The sequence below is a fragment of the Convolutriloba macropyga genome, chromosome 3, assembly GCF_964194025.1.
Source record: "Convolutriloba macropyga chromosome 3, txConMacr16.3, whole genome shotgun sequence".
NCBI classification, from domain to species: Eukaryota; Metazoa; Xenacoelomorpha; order Acoela; family Convolutidae; genus Convolutriloba; species Convolutriloba macropyga.
Genome location: NC_134470.1, coordinates 54,974,633 through 54,997,266, shown reverse-complemented (window position 1 = coordinate 54,997,266; position 22,634 = coordinate 54,974,633). Strand labels below are relative to the sequence as shown.

The 22,634-nt window shown below is 30.2% G+C and overlaps 1 protein-coding gene across 1 annotated transcript in view; it reads left to right on the top strand.

The window, feature by feature from the left end:
• LOC142336287 (uncharacterized) overlaps positions 1 to 22,634 on the top strand; it is a 279,116-nt gene that overhangs the window by 3,496 nt on the left and 252,986 nt on the right. The window contains exon 5 of the mRNA XM_075385000.1: positions 310 to 518. Within this exon, the coding sequence (XP_075241115.1) occupies positions 310 to 518 (209 nt within the window). The remainder of the gene's footprint in view (positions 1 to 309; positions 519 to 22,634) is intronic.

Below are 22,634 nucleotides of genomic sequence, written 5' to 3'. Positions count from 1 at the left end.
TGAAAGGATGGTCCATGCTATACAATAAACACGTAAAAAGAAATCAAATTCCCAATGAACGCGTGCTTTCTACTTTTGAAATCGTTTGTGCTTCCACACATCTAATCTGCCCCTCCCCGCCCCCAATGCCCCACTAATTAAAACAAATTGTGTGTTACTGTTTAGTTCGTGTTAAAGCTTGAGTTAACTTTGCTCTGTAAAAACAGCAGTAGGTCCAAAAATTTTATGCTGAATAAGCTTGGGAACAAAATATTTATTTACTTATTATAAATTCAACTTGAATATATTCCAGTTTCATTTCTTCTTCAGCCGAACGATCAATCTGCGTGGACTCCAGTACTCTGGACTCAATGAATGCGCCTGAGTTTTTCTCTGGCTTGTACATCCACCCCAGACAGTGTGAAGACTTCTGCTCCAAAGTAGAGATCCCCATGACCTGGTGGGCAGTTGTGCCTGCAGAAGGAGAACAAGATGACATCTGTGCATGCTATGACGAGAGTTACCCAGTTCCTACAGCTGTTAGTTTTAAAAGACAAGAAAAACTATTCTCCGTAGCTCAATTATTGCCTATGAAAATTCGCACACATACCGAAATCACCTGTGCTCGGTCTTGGTCTTTCAAAATATTGGTGCAATAATTTGCCTGTTCCAATGAGAGTATCAGAGGACCCATACAGCTCAAAAATGGTCTATGATCCAGACTCCAGGCCACTACAGTTATGAAAAGAATAAGTAGCACCCATTATCCTTGTTTTGTTGTTCCTCCTATTAACCCCCCCCCCCCCCCCCCGCGAAATTATCATTTTAATCTTTAATCATTATGGTATCTTTAAGGTAATTGGTTAGTGCCCTAAAACCTAAAAAAACTGGTAGCGCTATAATGGAGGAAGAGTATTTTCTGTCAAAAATAACCTCAACGCACAGAAATTGTGGCGGAAATGAGATGCCCTCAACCTTATTCAAATAGAGAAAACCAATGGAAAAATGAACAAAGGGGAATCTAACTTTTTTCGAGGAAATACAGTCAAAAATTCTGCTGGTCTGATTGCATGCCTAACACGCTAAGATTTTAGGACATCTTGAGAATGTCTGTACTTAAAAATATAACATTATCTCTGATCCAATCTAAAGGAACACAGAGCAGCTGGAGTTTTCCAACAAATTCATGTAATTTTTGGCAAAAAGTTTTATGAAATCTTTCATGCAAACTTAGACAAAACGAAACTTCGTTTTTGAAATTTAACATTCTGGAACTATTTCTCTCTGTCCTTTTTCTCGAACAAAATTTTCTCGCCCTGTGCATCTGTATTGTTTAGAAATGCACCTGCTGTGAACGAACAGTTATAAACGAGATTAATTGTGGTGAAGCTCTGCGAGTCTACTGTTTGTTGTTCTTGGAGATTTAGGTTTGATGATTTGGAGTGCGTGTTACAAAATATTTTGACATAAAATTGTGAAAAAAATTATTCGGATTTAATCACAGTTTTTCGCTTTACGAGATATTTTGGCTATGTTAAGGCCAAAAGTTTGATACGAGAAAGTTATACGATATTAAAGTAAAGTGCAAGATATGAACTGCAACTTTTTGAGATTGATATTTTTACGGCCCGCATTTTTTCTTACTGAAAAAAGTTTCTTTTGAATATATTTTCCGTCTTCTCTCCAGGTTTTTCACATTTGGATGTCAATATACCAATGGTTTCTGCGATCCAAATCTGGTCAAAGTGAACTTTTTTTCATACCTTATAAAACAAATACAACAAAGATTATCAAGTTTTTATACAGATATTTAAAAGCTTCTTACCTTATTGTCCAAACAGCTCTGCAAAATCAACAAGACCAACTTATTTTAAAAATGAACTCTTCTGGACTTGACCATTGAAGCGTAGAAATCCTTTTAGAGATTAATCCTATCCGAACAAAGGTATTTTTTCAAAACTGTATCAAAAGTTCCCGTCTAAAACAATGAAAAAAAAATCAAAAGTCTCAGTGAGAAACACAAAAAAACAATGATTTTTTTTCTTTTTAGAAGCAGACAAGTAAAATGGTCGAGACGAGTATCCCTTTCAAAATGAATTGAATACGCGTTGAAAAAAATGACTGAAAGAATGCTGTCATTTATAACGCCCATTTTGAACCAGAACCAGTTAGAGTTAATCAAAATCATAAATTTTAAAAGGGTGAGTAGTGGCAAAAAGGAGCTCTCCAAGCGCAAATCAATTTTTTGAGCTATTTTTACTATGTAAAAACACCTCAAAAAATCTACATGCACTTGTTCGAGCTCCTTCTCCCCACTACTCTATAAACCTACAACTTGCTTATACCCCCATTTTATTCACTACTACATATTACCCTTATAATCACTCAAAAACTATCATTTCTTGTCTCACTTATTGCAAACCACTAGTGTCGAGTTAAGCTGGTAATTAACCGTTATCAGACGGATAGTTTGGGTTCTATCCCCACTGACTCCAGTGGACGTCCCCAGATACTAGTATAAAACTAGTGACACCGTGTAAAAAGCACGTAAAACCAACTTGCGAAAAACTTGAACAAAAATGAAAACTTGAACAAAATTTGAAAGAAATACTAAAATAATAAAAATTTGCATATATCCCCTAATCAATATTTAATCAATCTAAAACTAAAACTTTCTGTCTCACTTGGTGTAGTGGTTTAATTATCGAATCTAGTTAAGTTGCTTTAGCAAACGGAAGGTTTGGGGTTCCTTCCTCACTGACTCCAGTGAACGTCCCCCGACTTTGATGTGAATTACTATGAAAATAAGTGAGATAAAAAAAACCAAATTCACAGTTCTTAAAAAGGATGATCCCGGCTGTGAGAGTGTATATGGGACACACTGTGATGGGTATACAGTCAAAAACACGGAGATCTGTGGAATCACAGTGATTAGTGTTTTTCAGTGTAACAAGTGAGACCGTGTAAAAGGCACGTAAAACCAAGTTGCGAAAATTGTTGTAACCACTTCGGTGATAACTTGAACAAAAAGAGCACAGTCAAAAACACTGAGATCGGTGGAAACACAGTGATTAGTGTCTTTCAGTGTAACTTGAATAAAAAAACCAGCTTAACTCTTTTTTAAATTTTAAAATTTGCTAATATTTATATAATATTAAGATCCTTGATTTTATTTACTCCTTGGATAAGTCATGTTAAAGCAAAAACCTAAAGTAATAGCAAAATTTAATAATTTATTTAAAACAATAAAGCAAATTTCAAAATAAGAGTGAAATCACTCTTTTAAGAGCGAATCACTTTTTAAAAGCGAATCGCCCCTATCGGAGTGATGCCCCCAGTACAAAATCACTATTTATTGCGCTTAAAGAGTGATTTCCCTCTTTTTTAAAAAATTTTTAAAATTATCTAAATTTTTCAATAAATTTTTATTTATTTTGATTTTCTATATTTTTTCTTTTAAATTATCTATACTCTTCAAAAAATTTATATCCTCCTTTACTTTTTCTATATTTATTACATTATTAGTAATAAATGATACAAAATTATAATATATACACGAACAACTTTCTCCAGTTCGGCTAATAACTAAACTAGGATCTGATCTGGTAACCAGTTCCACTGATGGACTTCCAGTCATGCTTTCCCATTTAGGATCTAATCTAGGATCTAATCTAGGATCTGATCTAGGATCTGATCTAGGATCTGATATAGGATCTGATCTTGAACTTCCAGTCATGCTTTGCCATCTAGGATCTAATGGACTTTGACTCATGCTTTGCAATCTAGAATCTAATCTATCACTCAAGTTTCTAGTAAATCCTTTAGGTATATCTACATCTGGATGTTGTTTCTTTACATGAGCCCTTATCCCATCATACTTCACAACAGAAGCACAATATGGACAATTAATTTTAGCTGAAGTACAACTTCTACTTGTATACTTACCCCCATCAAAATCAGTTAGTGGTTTTATAGAATTACATTTATTACAACTTCTAATTAAGACTTCGTGTTAGAGTCGGGGTTAGGGTTAGAGCTAGAGCTAGAGCTAGAGTCAGAGTTAGCACTAGTGTTAGAGTTAGAGCTAGAGTCATAGATAGAGTTGGAGCTGGAGCTAGAGTTTTTGTTAGAGTTGGGGTTAGAGTTAGAGCTAGAGTCATAGATAGAATTGGAGCTAGAGCTAGAGTTAGAGCTAGGGTTAGAGCTAGAGTTAGAGTTAGAGTTAGTGCTAGAGCTAGAGTTAGAGCTAGAGTTATATCCAGATTCATCTTCGAAAGAACAACTTTGTTGAGCAAGTTCTTTGATACAAATACCACTATATGTTTTATCACCACATGCACATTTACCCATTTTATCTTCATGATGTGTTGAATATTGAAAATTTAAATTAAAAGGGAGTGCACATTTATGTTTACACTCTGGACATTTTATAACCATTTATAATAGGGCAAAATTATAAACATTTGCCTAAGCTACTTCATGGATAGGGCTCTGCCCATCAGGGAACCTGCTTGGCTAGCCACGAGCAGAGCTCATTCGCAGATGTTTCACCATTGGTGTAACCGCTTCGTGGATCAGGACAAATTTTAATCACTCTCATAATATTTAGCCAAGATTTTAATTACATCTTTAGTATTATCTTTAGACAAGATACACTTAGCTAAATATTCCTTCCCTGACGTATTGAGTTTATTAGTTTTACATCTTCTATCTAAAATTTTTTTAAGGTCTAATTCTTTTTTATCTCTAACAAAATTTATAATTTCATCTCTAAATTCTTCATTTTTTTTCATATAGTCCTTGTTTAAAACCCCTCTCTCTTCATCTATATATTCTTCTTGTATCGATGTAACCAGTTTGCGCATTGCACTAACTAAACTATTTTTTAGATCAGTGTATTCACTTCGTGAATCGGTGTAACCGCTTCGCGGATTGGGCTTCGCCCATGTTTCACTATTGGTGTAATCACTTCGTGGATTAGCAACGCTACTTCGTAGATCATCTGCGAATGAGCTTTGCTCGTGGTTCTCCAACAAACTTTGTTCGTAGTTCTCCAACGAGCTTTGGTCCTGGTTCTCCAACATGCTTTGCAGATCTTCCCCATATCCGATTTTAACTAATGTACTTGCTCTATTCAATATATTACTTGCACCCATTGCTACAAGCCCAGCATTTTTTTATTGTTGTATCAGGATAAATATAATTATATATAATAAAACTCGGACTTATAATTCCTAAAATAGTTGATATTAAACTAAAACCATTTGCTTTAATTTTTTCTTGTGTTAAAACATCATTCTGTAATTTAATACTTTTTGATGTGAGAAGTTTATTAAATTAGAACTGATAATTATCATGACTAATAGTACTTCTATCTGTAGCATTTATCATGAGTGGTTTCATATATGTTATAAGTTTATTTTTGTCTTCACTTTCTAATTTATCTTTTAAACTAAGAGCTTTTAAATCCAGGAAACCAACTCTCGAGTCATATATCATAGTTCTAGTCTTATCAATAATAATAAGAGTATTCTTTTTCCTGCTATATTTAATTATACCATAACGAAATTCATCTGACATTCCATCTGTTCGATTATAATAGTTACTATTTAATTCACTAATTATTTTATTGAAGTCATGTTCAAATTTATATATTTCATTAAAGTTTTTAAATAGATCAGGTCCATTATAAGTTGTTAAATAAATAGTATCACAACTCATTCCATTCTGGACGTATTATCTATCTGAGCAGGTTTATGACACTTTACAATCATTTGAATATTATAATGTCTTCCTTTTGTAAAATTTTTAGTTATATCCTTATTTAACCTATCACCCATATCATCAAGAACAATTACACAATCTTTGAATTTATACATATTATTTGTTGTTATCTTATTTTTATCAAATTTATCAAATCCCATATAAAACTCATTAGTATTAGGATCTATCCAGTCTCCATCATCTTTACATACTATAACTATTTTTTAGGTTGGTTTTGATCTTGATCTGGGTTTTGGTCTTGGTTTTGGTCTTGGTCTTGGTCTATGTATAATTTTAAGTATTGTCTAATAAAATATGTTTTCCCTGTACCAGTTCCACCATAAACAATCGTATGTAATGGTGACTTTTCATATTCAAATCTAACTAGACTCCTATTCATTAATCCACCAAAGCTTTCTTCTAGTTTTGTATATTTAATCGGTATTGAATCATATATTATTAAACAAATTTTAATTAAGAAAATGAAATTTATAACTGCGCTACCTGTCTCCATTTTTATAGCTATTAAAAATGCTTATCCTAACTTTTGAAGAATTCAATAATAAATTTAAAATTGGTAATAATGCTAGGAGTGATATCAGAAAAAAATAAATAGGTAAAGATATAAGTCTAGCACCAATTGAGATAGTAATGAGAGATCAAACTCCAGATAGTTTTACCAATCCTAACTCCAACATTATTATAAAACTACATCCATCTGATGGTATACATTGGGTTTTAGTTATAAAAAGAGAAGGTTGTCCAGCATATTACTTTGATAGCTTTGGTGTTGAGACCCCACAATTATTTTTAGAAGAATATGTTGATCTAGGCTCTAATGAGAGAATACAAGAATATGATGAATCTTATTATGGGGCGTATTGTTTATACATGATCTATCTTATTGATAGAGGATTTAGAATTAACAATGCTTTGATTATTCTAGTTAATCAATTTAAATATCCAGGAATATATAATGAGCGTTTTTGTTTAGGTTGTAGTAAAAATAATGATCTACGAAGTAGCTTTGCTAATAATTTTAATGATAATGTTAATGATCTACGAAGTAGCTTCACAGATAATGATCAGGGAACGTGCTCCGCAGATGATAATTTTATATATCTATTTGGTGAAAAACATAATAACCTAATAACCTAAGGGTAAACCTAATAACAATAGTAACAATATTACCCCTACTAGTGGTATCTCCGTTATTATAAATGAAGATCTACAATCATGGCTAAATGATGATGGTGTAATTACTGAAGCCGCATTCCCAGATAAATTTAGATGTATAGTATCTGGTCCTAGTGAATGTGCTAAGACATTCTTACTAAAAAAACCAATTCTAGCTAGTATATACTTTGATAAGTTATATATCATTGGTCCTACCGGTGATCAATATGAAGGTGTAGAGAGAATAAACGATAAAACACTTTTTGAGTTTATTAAAGATAAAAAAGACTTACCCCCTCCTGATCAACTAAAAAAAGACCTAAAGAAACTAATGATATTTGATGATGTTAGAACCAAAGAACCAGTTATTAGTGAATACTTTTGTAGAGGTAGACATAATAGTTGTAATATGATTTATTTTAATCAAAACCTGTTCTCTCTGGATAGGCAGAGTGTTAGAGAGAACTGTAATCTATTTATTTTATTTGAACAGAGAGGTAAAGTCCTCATATCTATATATCAAGATTTCTTTAATAATGTTGAGCTTAGTTATAATGATTTTGCTAATATATGTAATAAGGTATGGAAATAGCCTTATAATTATATTATCATTGATATAACTAAGATTAAAAATGTTAATGGTAAACTAAGAATTAATTGTGATCGGAGAGTTGTGTAGTATAAGTTGAGAAAAAGTTAGATGGGCATAACTAAGCTACTATTTAAAAACAGATTGCAATTGAATATTATTCTAATGCTATATATGTAACTAATTATATTTAATTATAATTAATGATAACTATAGTGGAGGTTTTTTTTAATATTTTGTACATGATTTACATGTATAATGTTTAAATCTAAATAATGATATATGTTTATAAATATTACATATTCTACATGTTAAATATTGATTAGGATCAGAATAATGATATTGCAGGTGTTCTAGTTTTTCTCTATATGTCACACTTTTATTACATATAAAACCATTAAATGGCTTACCCTGGCACCAATCACAACATTGGCTCCAGGGTTTGTTTTTACAACTACCACATTTAGTACTTAACATTTTTTATGGGACAAATATTATTTCAAATTTGATCAATCTATATTTATATTTATATTTATGTTTACATTTATAATTATATCATGATTATACATTCAATCAAATGTAAAGTAAAACTTAATACATCACCATTAAAGTCTATAGATCTTCCATGCTTATCTTTAATATGAAACTCTATATATTGTATTCTATCTTTAGTTACATTTTGATACAAGAGATTAGTTGGTATAATATTTATCAAGTAACCTGGTGGTTCAGTTAGATTAAAAGTAAATAAAATATCTGTATCTTTACCATTATCTTTAGCTTCAGATATAATATTGCAATGAATGTTAATAGTATTGAAACCCATAATATCAACAATTTTATTTGTAGTATACTTACCTTTTGAATATATTTGTTTATCACATCCTAGTAATGATGCTATCGAGTTTTCTACATCAAAATTAATAAAACCATGTAACACTTCTATTTTACATTTCATTGTATTTTTATTTACTTGTATTAAAACATTATTATTTGTTTCGTGTTTTATTATATCTATCATATCGGTTAACTCGTATGACCCTGGCGGTAAAATAAATTTTTTGGCTGCATCTAATTGATGGAAAGATTGTGGATCAGTAAATATAAACTGGTTATTTGTATCAGTTATATTAAACACCGAATTATAAACAGATAATCTAATTAAACCTAAGATTGATGAGTTAAGTATAGGTTCACTAAAGTTAAACTTTTTTGTTGGCTTTATCAATCTAAAGTTAAGTGTATGCGCTTCTTTAGTTTCACTTAGAGTTTCATGTATCTTTTGTAGTTCCCATAAAATTAAGTTGTCAGTAACTTTTTATATAAAAAAATTAGATTAGATAATTTAAATATTAAAATCTGGTCTAATAACATGAACTTTAATTTGGATATAACTTATTGTTATAACAATGATATACACAAAAGTAAGATTATAAAATATAAACCAAATAGTCTGCCAACAATAAATACAATCAATACTAACATTAATATCATTCTCAATAGAGAAGAGAATCATTTAAATATACACGATTCACATCTAGAGATAGAGTTTGTTGTATCAGATGATGCTGGTGGTGTATTTGCTAATGATGCTATTATAAGAATAGTTAATTATGGTATGATGGTTTTATTTAGTTCAGTTAAGCTTGAAACCAGTGGTGGTAAGACTATTGAATATATAGATCATTGCCATCCAAATCTATTGATGTATAAGTTATTAACTAGTACTGATGTTGAATATGAGAGTGGTTTTGTTAGAAATATAGATAATAGGAATAGCCAACTCAAAGGTGATCATGCTGCTGCAGAACGAGGTCATATGTGTGTGATGATTAAGATGAGAGATCTATTTTGTTTTGTAAATGATTTAGAATAGATTATATATGGTTTAGGATTTGAACTAATATTATAAAGAAATAAAAATGATAGAGCTCTATATAGCATTAATGCTAATCCTGGTGCAGTTGCTAATGATGCTAACACAGAAATTACAGATATATCATGGTGTGTGCCTAGTTTTGATCCTTAATGATAAAGAATTATTGTGCAGAAAGGATTAATTAAAAAGAATAATGTAGACTTTAGTTATTTTGAGAGAAAGACATTTTATAAGAATGTGCCCAATGCTACTAACTTCCTGTTTGATCTAGATGTGGAAAGTGGTATGGAAGACCGCAATATATAATAATTGCTTTTGAGAAAAATAATGTTATTGAACAAACTTATGATGCAAGTACATTTCATATAATGAATGTTACTGAATGTTATTGTAAGATTGGTAGTGAGTTTTATCCTGAGGATAAAATGAAAATTAATTATGGTACCAATAATTATAATGCGACTTTTAAGGAGATTGTTAGCTTTAACAAAGTTTATAATGGGCTACCACATATTATAAAACCGTATATAAATCATAGAACTTTCAAAAGCAGTTATAGAATATATGTATTTGATACTAGATATCAAAGTGATCATATAGGCCCACAACCAATACAACTTAATTTTAAATTTAGTGCTGCAGTTGCAGGTGTTATATGTCATGCAAAAGTATTAATCAGAAAAGTTATTAGTGTGAATAGTGATGGTAATAAGATGGTTGATATCATATCATAGATATAGTCTTAGTTATAATTAAGTCATAGTTATAATTATAACTATAGTCCTTGTCATTATTTTAGAAATATCTCTAGCTATCAGGAACTGCTTGGTTTGCCACGGACAAAGTCCGTTCGCAGATAATTATTTCTTACTAGTCTTAATAAAACCCTTAGCATAAATAATACCTAATTTCTTTTTATTCCTTAGAGCTAAGCCTCTAGCGTCAAGTTTAGTTTGAGGTTTGGGTTTGGCTTTAGGTTTAGGTTTAACCCTGGGCTTAGACTTAGGCTTATTCATAACAACAAAAGTATTATACTTTTTAAGGTCCATTTTGTTTATATATAGAAATGAGCCTTTTAAATAAGTTCAAAACTAATTCTTATTGGGTTACTATTTCTTATAGTGTTGGCGGTAGACATTATAGTGGTACTAATAATATAGGAGGACCTATTACTTCAAAAGGAACTAAGATTTTAAAGGGTAATTGTGTTAAGTGTAAGAGAAATAAGTCACTGACTGTTAGTGATGCAACAATAGAAGCTGAAGGATTGAAAGATTTCTTCAAAAGTGTTGGTAAATCTACGGTTAACTTTGGAAAGAAAGTTGCTAATAAAACATTAAAAGCATTAGAAATAACAAGTAAAATAGGAAGTGCAGCTGCATCTAGAACCCCTAGAGCTGCTTTATCAGCCACACTTGATTTAATTAAAGTTGCAAATACTGGTGGAGGTATAAAAGTAGTACAAAAAGGAAGAGGGTTATATTTAGGTACTAAGAAGAGATAATTTTTTGATTATAATTATAGCTATGATCATGATTATGGCTATGATTATAAATATCTATCGGTGTAAGGGGCTCCGCCCTTGGTACCCAACCGCTTCGCGGATAAAAATTAATACTAATATTATTATTACTAAAAACATTGTTATTACTAAGCACTAATAGCTTTAATCTAAAAAAATGCTTAACTTATTATCCTTGTTCTTCTTATATTCTTCATATACCTTGACTAATTCATTATGTTCATCATTATCTATTTTATTATCTTTCATTGATTTAATATATAGTTTATTAAACTTATCACTAAACTGTTTACTTAAAATATACGTTTGTGAATACTTTATAATTTTATTTCTTATTTTAGTATTAATTTTTTTTGATAATGACCCACAAACAGTTGCTGTAGCATAAGCTGTTGGTATAGAATAAGGTAATCCTATACCTGTTAATGCAACTGATGTAGTTGTTGCCGTTGTTGCTATTGATGAAAACACTTTTTCTGTTATCTCAGCTACGTTAATTTAATTTTTATACTTAACTTCTCATTATAGTTTATAGTTTCAGTTTCATAATAATTACTAATATCTTTTATAATGTTAATATTATTAGTAAATTTATTATTAGCTGGAATCTGTTCATTTATGTATTGTTCATTAACGGTTGACAAGTTGGGATATAGTAATCTCTCACTCGGAGCAGTTGGATTGGTCATGGACTCCGTCATAGCTTTGCTTATTTTCATTAGTAAAAAATCTTTCTATTTCTTTCGTTATATCTTCTTTTTTAAATCCAAAAGACATGTCAAGTCTTGCTTGCTCTTTATTATCAACTAATGTACTTCGTAAAATTATAGCAATTATATTTTGTACTATAACTTTTCAGAGATTTATTGTATTTTTTCATTTCTCTTAGACCGTTAGTAAACATATCATCTAAATGTATGTTAGTAATATTTTGATTAAACTTATTATTATCAAGTTCTTGTTTTAATTGATTTTATTTAGAAATAGTATCAGCAGCAACTTTATTCCAAAAGTTAACAGTATTTGTGACTTCATTTGCCGATTCAATAAACTCAATAATTAGTTCATCATTATCTTGTGTTTCATTTAGTTGTAATGTTTTAGTTGTGACTTTATCAAATTCACTTATTTTTAGCTCAGTTATGTTTTACTTAAAATATCTATTTTATTATTAGAAGATAATAAGTTTTTGTCACAATACTCTTTATTAACCACATCTTTTTCATTTATGGGAGGGTGCATATTTGTAATTTTATAGGTATCCTTCATATCAATGTTATCATTATCTTCTAGGAATCAACCTCGAGCCTTACTTAGTGTTAAGTTGTTTCCGTTCCCCATATGATGTTTCGCTTGGTTAAATCTTTTTCTTGTCATCTTTTTATTTGTTTACAGTAAGAATTATACCTAATGTTTCCAAAACCTTATTGTTGGTTTCAAAATCAAACTCGGATTTTAATAATTCCTGTTCGGAATTTTTACCTTCTATTATCTCATCATTCATATCTTCTATCTTATATGTTAGTGGTTGTGTTTTCCTATCTCTATTCCAATTAGAAGTGTATCCCTTAGAGAAGATATTACGTTTATCCGCATTTCTAACATAATCACCAATTTTAAGTTTTGGTGTTGCTTTGGTAGGTTTAACATAGTACCTAACTTTATCAGGATTATTAGAAGCATCAACTGGTATCATATTAATTGTTGAATGATTGTTATTGTTATATGTTGTGACTGCATCATTTAATATATTTACCCAATTACCATCACCATTGATGAACATTGGTTTATCAATTATTTGTAATAATGTTCTAATAAATCTCTCTATAAACACAGCCTTTAAATCACTATAAGTAGAATATAGTTTTGTTTCATATTCTTTAAGTAAAGATTTAAATGTTTTATTGTTAAACTCACTACCTCTACCCATAGCTTTTCTGGTTTTCGACTTTCAGGGCCAATCTGTGGACCTTCTGATAGGATTGTTTTAAAACCATTAGTTATAGATAAACCAAATTTATTCTTTAATGGAAAAACCCAGGCATATTTTGTGAATATATCTATAACAGTTAATATAAACTTATAATTATTATTGTATTTACTTAGAGATGACTGATCAATTAAATCAGCTGACCATGTTTCATCTTTATATAATGGTATTTTTCTTTCTCTTCTAAACTTTGTTATTTGAGGACTGAATACTTCTTTAGCTAATTGTTGTTGTTGTTGTTGTTTTTCCATCATTATTTATTTACCATAGTTAAAAACAAAATTATCTAGTTGCTCTTGATTAATAATATTCATAGATAATAGTTGCTTAGATATATTAAGCATTTCATCATATAATCCATCATGACCAGCTTTTGTTTCGAGTACAAGTAATTCTAATCTTTCTACTAAACTATTTGAGTTGGGAGTGCTATTTAATCCCCTAACATATACATCATCTTTTAACCCTATTATACATTTTATTGCTCTATATCTAGCTTTCTTATCCCCTTTTCCTAAATCATATCCAATATCAAATAAAAACTTTTTTATTTTGTTCCCTTTTTTTTCGATTTCACCACATCTTATGTTATGCTTAGTAACAAAGTTCATAAAGTCACCTGAAAATTCATATATATTATCCTTAACTATTAATGCAACCTGCTCTAGAGGTATATCAACACCATTCATTTTATATCTCCTAGTAGGTAAATCTACGAGATCTAATTTTAATTGCGGATTAGTTTGAACCCCCATGTCATGAAGAAGTTGGGCTGTTTTTGTATCAACATAATCTGGTGCTATATCTTGTGTTTCGTCCACGGCTTCGATGGACAAATCGGGCTACATTATTGCCCTGTTTCTAGATTGCTACACCATCTAAGTTTGTTTATCTAACTCTTGATTGTGCCAATCTATTGCTCTTAATGTTTGTTCACTTAATGGTAGATTGGCTTCACTGTTCGCATTTAAAGTTTTAGTTAAAGGATCAAATAATTTTTTTATTTCACCATAATATTCTTGTTGTTTTAATTTATCTTCTAATCTATTTTTTGTGTTTTGTTTTTGTAGATAGTTTAATTCTATAAGTGTTTCTAGTTTAGTCATTTTTTATATATATAAAAAATTTTTTACATTAAGTAGGTAGGCAATTATATAACCTAATAGCGGCTCCAATGAACTTTCAATCTTCCTTAATTGTTAATTCTTTAATATTATTTATTAGTGCTTCTAATGATACTTTACCTTGATCTAACCCTAATTTTATTAATAGCTCTAAATTAGTATTATTAATTTTGTTTAGTAGATCCCTTTTGAATATATACATGTTCTCATCTAGGTGATAACTTTTTATATTATTTACATAAAATTTTTAATCATCAAAATTACTTAAACTTCTTTTACTTATCTTAATTGTAGACATACAACATCCTACTTTTCGAATCCTTTTTTCATCTACTATCCTTTCCTTATTATCTATTAGAGCACTATAATATTCTTCGTGCTTTCCAATACTTTCTTTCTTTATTCTTTTTTCTTTTGCTCCATTGTTCTTCATACTATATGTTTTGGGTTTTATTACCACGAACTCTTCTATAACTTTACTACCTAATTCGTGTTTAAATTTGCCCGGTATCTTATTATTAGTTTTTATTGGTTTATATAGATTACTCAGATCCATGTGCTCATTGTCGACATCGCCGTCGCTTAAACTTAACACGAAGCTATCCGTGTCCATGTAGTGTAACATTAGACCTTTAAACTACGGATTTAATACATTCTAAAAGAATTTATACATATGGAGCTTACTGAGCTCTAGTACTCTAGATCCTAAAGATATCGGCTTATCATATTGCATTTCCTTTTTACAGAATTCTATTAGAGTATAGTTTTCATATCTAATTACATCTTTACATGTTGGTTTACTAATAGCTTCAAGTATTTCATAATCATTAGTTAGGATCTTAGCTTCTAAAAACTTTAAAGGATTCTCAAAACTTTTACCAAACAATGAGTTATTCCTTAACTTGAATATATCTTTCTAGGATTCAGTTTTAGCTTCAGCTCTCATTTTAGTATTAAGTTCAATACAGTCTCTAATTATATATTCTTGTTTAAATTTAATTATTCTATGGACTTTAGTAACCTTTATACCCATCTTAACAACAAACTTAAACATTGTATAGTTCATTGGATATTCATATTTATTATTCTGATCTAGTATTAGTTTCTCACTTTTTGATGAAGTTGTAGGTCTTCGTTTGTGTCCTTGTTCATTATTATCTCCTTCTCTTTTATGGGGTAGTAGTTGGAAGTTGCTAGTTCTCTCTTTACAATCATTAGTATATTCTAAATCACAGATAAGCCAATAGCCATAATCACTATCATCTGAAGTATTTAATACTTTATCTAGAGTTGTGTTAGTAAAGCTGAAATCTTTATATGGTAGCTGTTGCATTAGTGCATAACCGTATAAGTTATTGGCATCGATGTACAAGATTGATCTTTGACTTTGATTTTGACTTTGACTATAGCTTTCATTTCGACTTCTAATATATCTAGCACCCATAACACCACATATGCCACCTCTCATTGCATTAATGAAGTCTTTTAGTATTTGCTCATCTTGTAGTGTGTCTAATTCAATGTTGCTTAGTTTTAGGAAACAATCGAAGCTGTAGCTTGGTAGACTAATATAATGTAGGGGATTGAGGTTTTATGTATTCATGTTTAGTTTAACAAATAGATTGAAGCAATGTCCTGATATGAATATATCATTTTCCATATATTCTAATGTTAATTCTTTACCTGTTTTATTACTATTAGAATTATTAAAATCATCTACTTCTTCTTGAGTGGGTAACTTAGTTGTTAGTGATGATCTAAAGTCTTGAATTGATAGATTGCTTAATTTAGTATTATAGCTATTCTCATCCTTAAAGTATTCATAAGGATATAATGTTTTATTTTTTATGTTGTCAACCTTTGCTATTTTATCAAGAAACATTGTCAATAAACTGTAATTATCTATAAACTTTAATTTGCCTACTCTAAACATTCTAGCTTTAATATTAGTACTAGGTAAGATATCAAGCTTTCTTCTGCTAATATTCTGTTTAAATATCTCATTAAATAATAGATTGAAGTCATAGCCTTTACCATTATGAAAGATTACTGGAATGAAGTTCTGATGTTTACAGTTCAAATTACAAATATTACAAGCTGGACCTCTATATCTACCTGTCTGATGACAGTGATCTCTAACTTTATTAACACAGTTTTTATTACACATATCATTAGCATCATGATACAATTTATCTTCTTCTGTAAATATCATTGATTTGTTTATCTTAACACACATTTAAATCTCTAACATAATCTTTGATGCAGTCTGGACCAAAGTATGCTCTGCGAACGAGCTCTGCTCGTGGTGAACCAAGCAAGTTCCCTGATCTATGAACTTCATCTTTGCTATGCCAACTATAACGAATAGCATTAGTTACATGTTCAGATATCTTATATGTATTGCTACCAATCTTTTCATCTGTTCCTTTCATGTAACATTCAATATCATTAAGTATAACGTTATTCACTTCGCCTTGTTTATGTTGATTCTTTCTTTAATTTAATTTGTTTTAACTTAGGGCAAACAATCTTTGGTTTGATTTGGACACAGCATTCATGAGTTTCATATTTATATTGAGAGCTAAACCAATAGGTGCAATTATCACAAAACCAGAACTTTGCATGTTCGGTATTCGATCTTTCTAGTAATATTTCTATATTTTTAATTAGGGCACAGTGTTCATTCCATTCTAGTGTTCTTACATTATGTCTACCTTTTACAAAGTTAGAACATTTCTACTTTGGCTATGTTACTATCTTGGATAGGTCTGTAAAACCAAATAATGATATTATATTTACTTTGGATTTTTGTTATATAATCATATGCAATTTCATTATATTCCCAATCATCGACTAGATTATTAATATACTCATTTTCTCTAGTTGCATCTTGGGTCACAGGATTTAATGCGGCTGTAATGCATATCCTTAAGCAATTAAATTTATTACTTTTAATATTTAAAATAGCTTTTGGTCTAGTTCTTAGATTTGGCGGTAGTTCAACATATAATCCTAATGATGGTTTAGTTCTTTCTATTTTTAGCTGAATGTCAGTTATTCCAAGAAACTCATAATCATACCCATAACCCTCATATGTTTCTCTAGCATTATCTAGCCATTGGTTTAGATCCAGTCGACGACCTTTAGTCATATATTCATCAGTTCTAAAGTTTATAAGAGAAGTCTTAATCTCTTCTTCTCCTCTCTTCTTATATAAGCAATTGGCCGTAACTTTATATTTATATGATTTAAATGGTTTAAACCCATCTAATATGTAATCTATAGGCTCATTAATATGATTAATATAACTACCCGGCTTAGTAATATATCGCTGTCTTTGATTAAAGCTTGATTTAATAGTATAATTATCTGCAAAGCTTAGATCATTTGAGATAACACTTTCTCTCATGTGTTTATTCATGTGAGTTTGTAGACCAATCTGATTTTTAAACTTATCGCCACAAACCCAGCATGGTTCAGTTTTAGCTATATCTATGCCAGTTTCAGTTTCAGTTTAAATAATATCCTTAATTTCAGTTTTAGTTTTAGTTTTAGTTTTAATAATATACGTTTTAGCCTTAGTTTCAGCTTTAGCCCTAGTTTTAATAACATAATCATCTTCATCCGAATTATACACCCTCTCCGAGATTTGTTCTTCTTCAGACTCAAACATTTTCTCCAATAGTTCCTTATGCTTGAGATAGTATGATTGATGCCTGTATAAACCCTTCTTTGATTCAAAGGATAGAGTACAAACGTCGCAAAAGTTTATGGCAGTATTATTAGTTGATTGAGACATGATGTATGTATTTAGGGAAAATAATCGAAAAATAATTTTTCAAAAATGAAAATGAAATGCAATAAGTGTAAAATTAAACCTTGGAAAGAATATTGTAATAATTGTAAAGAATTTGAATATTCTTTTTATGTCTGTAGAAAAATGGTTAAAGTGAAAGATTATATAGAGCATTTGGGATATCGTTATTCTGATCCTGATCAATAACTAGTATGTTGTGTGTGTAATGTTTATTAACATATATCATTATATAGATTTAGAAATAGGAAAGGCAGACTATGTATTTATCCTTTTAGATATAGATATGGTCATACTAGAAATCAATTTAGAGAGCATGTTTATAAGTATAATATTCAAGAAGCTAATTCTTCTTCTTTTAATTTATCTGTGATGTATTTTTGGTTTTGTTGATATTTCTGCGAACGAGCTCTGCTCGTGGTAAACCAAGCAGGTTGGTATGCCACGGACGGAGTCCCTTCCCTGATATTTTAAATTTAGACCTTTTTCCTTAATTATTACCAGATTTAGAATAAAAAAGAGCGAAAATCACTTAGAGTAATTCATAAAATAATGATTGATTTTGCTTAATTTTTGATTTTGATTGATTCTTTTTGATTGAATTTAAAGGTAATATATAGTAGTGAATAAAATGGGGGTATAAGCAAGTAGTAGGTATATGGAGTAGTGGGGAGAGGGAGCTCGAACAAGTGCATGAAAATTTTTTGAGTTGTTTTTACATAGTAATAATAGCTCAAAAAATTGATATGCGCTTGGAGAGCTCCTTTTGCCACTACTAGGGTGGACAAAAACAAGCTGTTTTTATAATTTTATGTTCTCAAAACATGAGATTACAACCATGATCCCAAAATAAGCAGTCCTTAACGAAGATCACTCCTAATAGGTCAAAATGAGTGCAAGTATGTAAAGTATGATGCAAATAATTTCTAGTAAACTTTTAAAACATATGCAAAGAGAACAACAAATATTTTTTTCAAAAATCCTGCAAGATTTCGAGAAACGATTATTCTGCAATTATGCATACAATTTTGGTGACGAAATATTATGGCGATGTGATACATGACAAAAAAATTCAAAAATATTGAACGTAGAAAGATATGGAAACTAGCACTAGAAAGTGTTGAAAATAAACTTTTGTTCCATTCTACCTCACTATTGTAGAAAGAAAATAAAGAAATTTTTTCTTGAACAGCAGTTTTGCGCTTAAAAGCATAACTTAAACTCTGGAAGTAGGAATAAACCTGGGAATATTTTTGAGTAGTTTTGAACATTTTGGAATATTTTTGAACATTTTCTGAGTAGTTTCAGTTTTAATTGAAATTAATTTATATAATTCATATTTGGTAGACAGATATTTATTAACATTTTTCATGAAACGGTTTTTCTCAATTTAATTTAATTTTTAAAAAACCTTAGAAGAACTTTCGGAAATTTCAATTGCAGGATTTCCCTAGAAGAAACATCATTTTCCAAGCATTAAAAAACTTTGGTAACGCTGTTTTTATATCAGCTTGAAAAACGATACTTCAAAACTTTGCCGATACTCAAAAATTGTTAAATTTTTTGTATGTTATTAAATCTAAACGTTTATTCGAATTCATTCAATGTCGTAAATCAAAACAGAAAAAACAGCTCTTGAACATTTTTTTTGTGCGAAAAAGCATAACTGAAATTTTGGCTTTACGAGAAACGCGTGTACAATTTAACTTTTATGAGTCGCTTCTTTTTTTCTGTTGAAAATAATTAAGCATTAAAATTTTTTTAATTAGTTGACAAAACTTAAATTATTATTCTTCCAGGCAATATCTGTCTATTTGTTGTTTCAAATTTAATATTGGGACGCTAGTATGACCTCCTCCTGCATGTTAAATATTAAGTGACAACAATTGTAAACTTTAAGTTAATTAAGAACATAATTCGACAGGAATAATAATGCAAACATTTTGTGAGATAGAAGCTAGATGAGAGATAGATTTCAGGAGCTGTGAGATAGATTTCAGGAGACATTGCACTAGTTTGGGTTAGTTTGCATTCTACTTGATACCTAAGCAATTTTTCAATATAATTATACGCTTTTGACTTGGGAAAATTTAATTGTTTCTTTTTCCTTTGTAGTTACCGCTGGAAGAGATCAAAAGAACTAAAGAATTATGCTGATATCGAATGAAAATTATTGGTTTTTATATTTCGACAATTTGGATATTCTGGTTTTGGTATAAAATCGAATGCCTTGGATTAGGATCTAAGTACTAGATATGGCTCTAAAATGCATGAACTGTGCGCAATCAGGCCAAAATATTGGTCACACTTTTTTCAGATAGGCGAAATGTGAATATGATTTTTCAGAAATTGTTAGCAGTAGGAAAATTATGCTGTTATCAAATAAAAAATATAAATCTTTATGTTTTTGACAAATTGGATATTCCGGTTTCGGTATAAACACTTATGTCTAGTACTAGGATCTAGATACTAACTATGGCTCTAAAATGCAAGAGCCGAGCAAATTCAGGCCAAAATTTTGGTCATTTTTTTTCAGGTAGGCGAAATGTGAATATAATTTTTCAAAAAATGTTAGCAGTTGAAAATTCGGAATCAATACAGTACGATTAAAGTAAAGATTTTTTTTTCTAGTTTTGGACAAAGCGAAAAATTTTAAACATCAAAAAATTTATCAGTTCAAGTTTTTTTGCAATTTCTAAAACCTGAACATTCGTCGAATTGAAGAGCTATTTTATGCAGAAGAGGTAATTGAAATCTTAATAGTTTAAAAACCATCTTATTTTTCAATTCACGAGTCACTTTTTGCCAATTGAATAAAGAGGTGTTGCTTACTTCAATTTCGTGGGACTGAAACATATTTATTTTTGTCATTTACTCTTTTTACTTGATGTTTTTTTTTAATTTTTCAGTCACATTGTAAGTAGAACTTCGTCATGCAGTATAGGAAGGAACAACAATCAACTGGTGACGCTTGTTTTTGAATCAACGAAACTTGAGGAATAGTACTTGAAAAAGTTTTCGAGCAGCTAAAACCTTTCTCTAAAGTGTTGGTTCTGATTTGTTCTTTTTCAGTCAATCATTAACAGTTTTGTGCAAAAAGACTTTTGTTAAACTGTGGTGCTCAGAAAAAAAACCGGACAACATTTTTGGTTATCTAAGTGGCATCAGTTTTGCGCTTATATTAATTACGCATCATACAGTTCATACTTTGTGGACAGAAAAATATTTGTTTTGATCAAAAAATGTATTTGCTCATTTTCCTCTCAGCTTTTCTTTGAAATGCTCTTAGGCACTTTCTTTTATTTAAATTATTGAACGGCTACACAGGCCATTAGACGTTAAAGTTTTAAGAAAATTTAGCGATAGTCAAGAATCTGTACGGATGTTTTAAAATAACAGCTTGTATGAACATATCTCAGGAAACACTTCGTCAGTTTGGTTTCTTTTATATTCTGTATGATAATTATACAACTAATAAGATTTTACAAGATAAATTTACAGTTTTTACTTTGGGTGTTTACCGACTAATTTTTTTTATCTTTTGTAATGACCACAAGAAGAGATGAAAACATCAAAATTACCCTGTGAGTTTTGGTTCTTCGTTTTTGGACAAAACGAATATCCTGGTTATCGGTATAACCGATCATGTGCACGACAGGACCGACCAATATGAGGCATGAAAAGACTGTCCTGAATTGATTTATAGTAAACAAAATTGCCAGGACTTGAAGTGATGCCCTCAATTTTGTATGAAGCTAAAGCAACCGTCCTCGAATTTGGCTAGAAAATAGAACTTGTCTTGGAATTGAACTTGACTATAAAATGTGACCTGGATTTTTGCTGGATAAAAACGTGTCCTGCAGTTTGACTGGAGAATGTTCATCAGTCTCTTTCGGTTTAAGAATGCCTCTTTCGTTTTCAAAAGACGATGGCGAATATCTCTTTCATTATTAAATCATTTTTCTGTATTAAATGTTTTCAATATTAAGTCATTCATTTTCAAGGTTAAATGAATTTTTTAAAATTGGGACTCTAGTAAGATCTACTCGTACACGTTAAGAACTAATTGACAACAATCGCAGACCTTAAGATAACTAATAACAGATTTCGAAAGGAATAATTATGCAAAGATTTTGTGAGATAACGGCTCCTCACGGCAGATTTTGGGAGACATTGCCCCAGATTGTGTTGTTTTGCAATCTATTTGATACTTAAGCATCTTTTCAATATAAACATACCATTTCGGCTTGGGATAATTAAATTGTTTCTATTTCCTTTGTAGTTACTGCTGCAGCAGATGAAAAGAAATGAGAAATTATGCCGTTATCGAATAAAAATTATAAGTTTTTCTACCACAAATTGCATAGTCGAGTTTTGGTATAAAAACTCATGTCTAGGATTAGGATCTTAATACTAACTAGGCTCTAAAATGCAAGAAATGAGCAAAATGGGGCCAAAATAATGGTCACACTATTTTCAGATAGGCGAAATGTGAATACCATTTTTCAAAAATTGTTAATATTTGAAAATTTAAATTTAATGCGGAACGATTAATGTGAAGAATTTTTTTCGTTAGTACCAGTTTTGGACAAGGCGAAAAAAAACTTAAACATTAAAAAGTTTTAGCAAATCAATTTTTTGCAATTTCTGAAAACTGAACATTCGTTCGATTTGAAGAGCTATTTTGTGCAGACGTAAATGCGACCTTAATAAGTTTAAAAACATAATTGTTTTCAATTTAGGAGTCACTTTTTGCCAATTGAATAAGCAGGCGTTGCCTTATTCAATTTCATTGGAC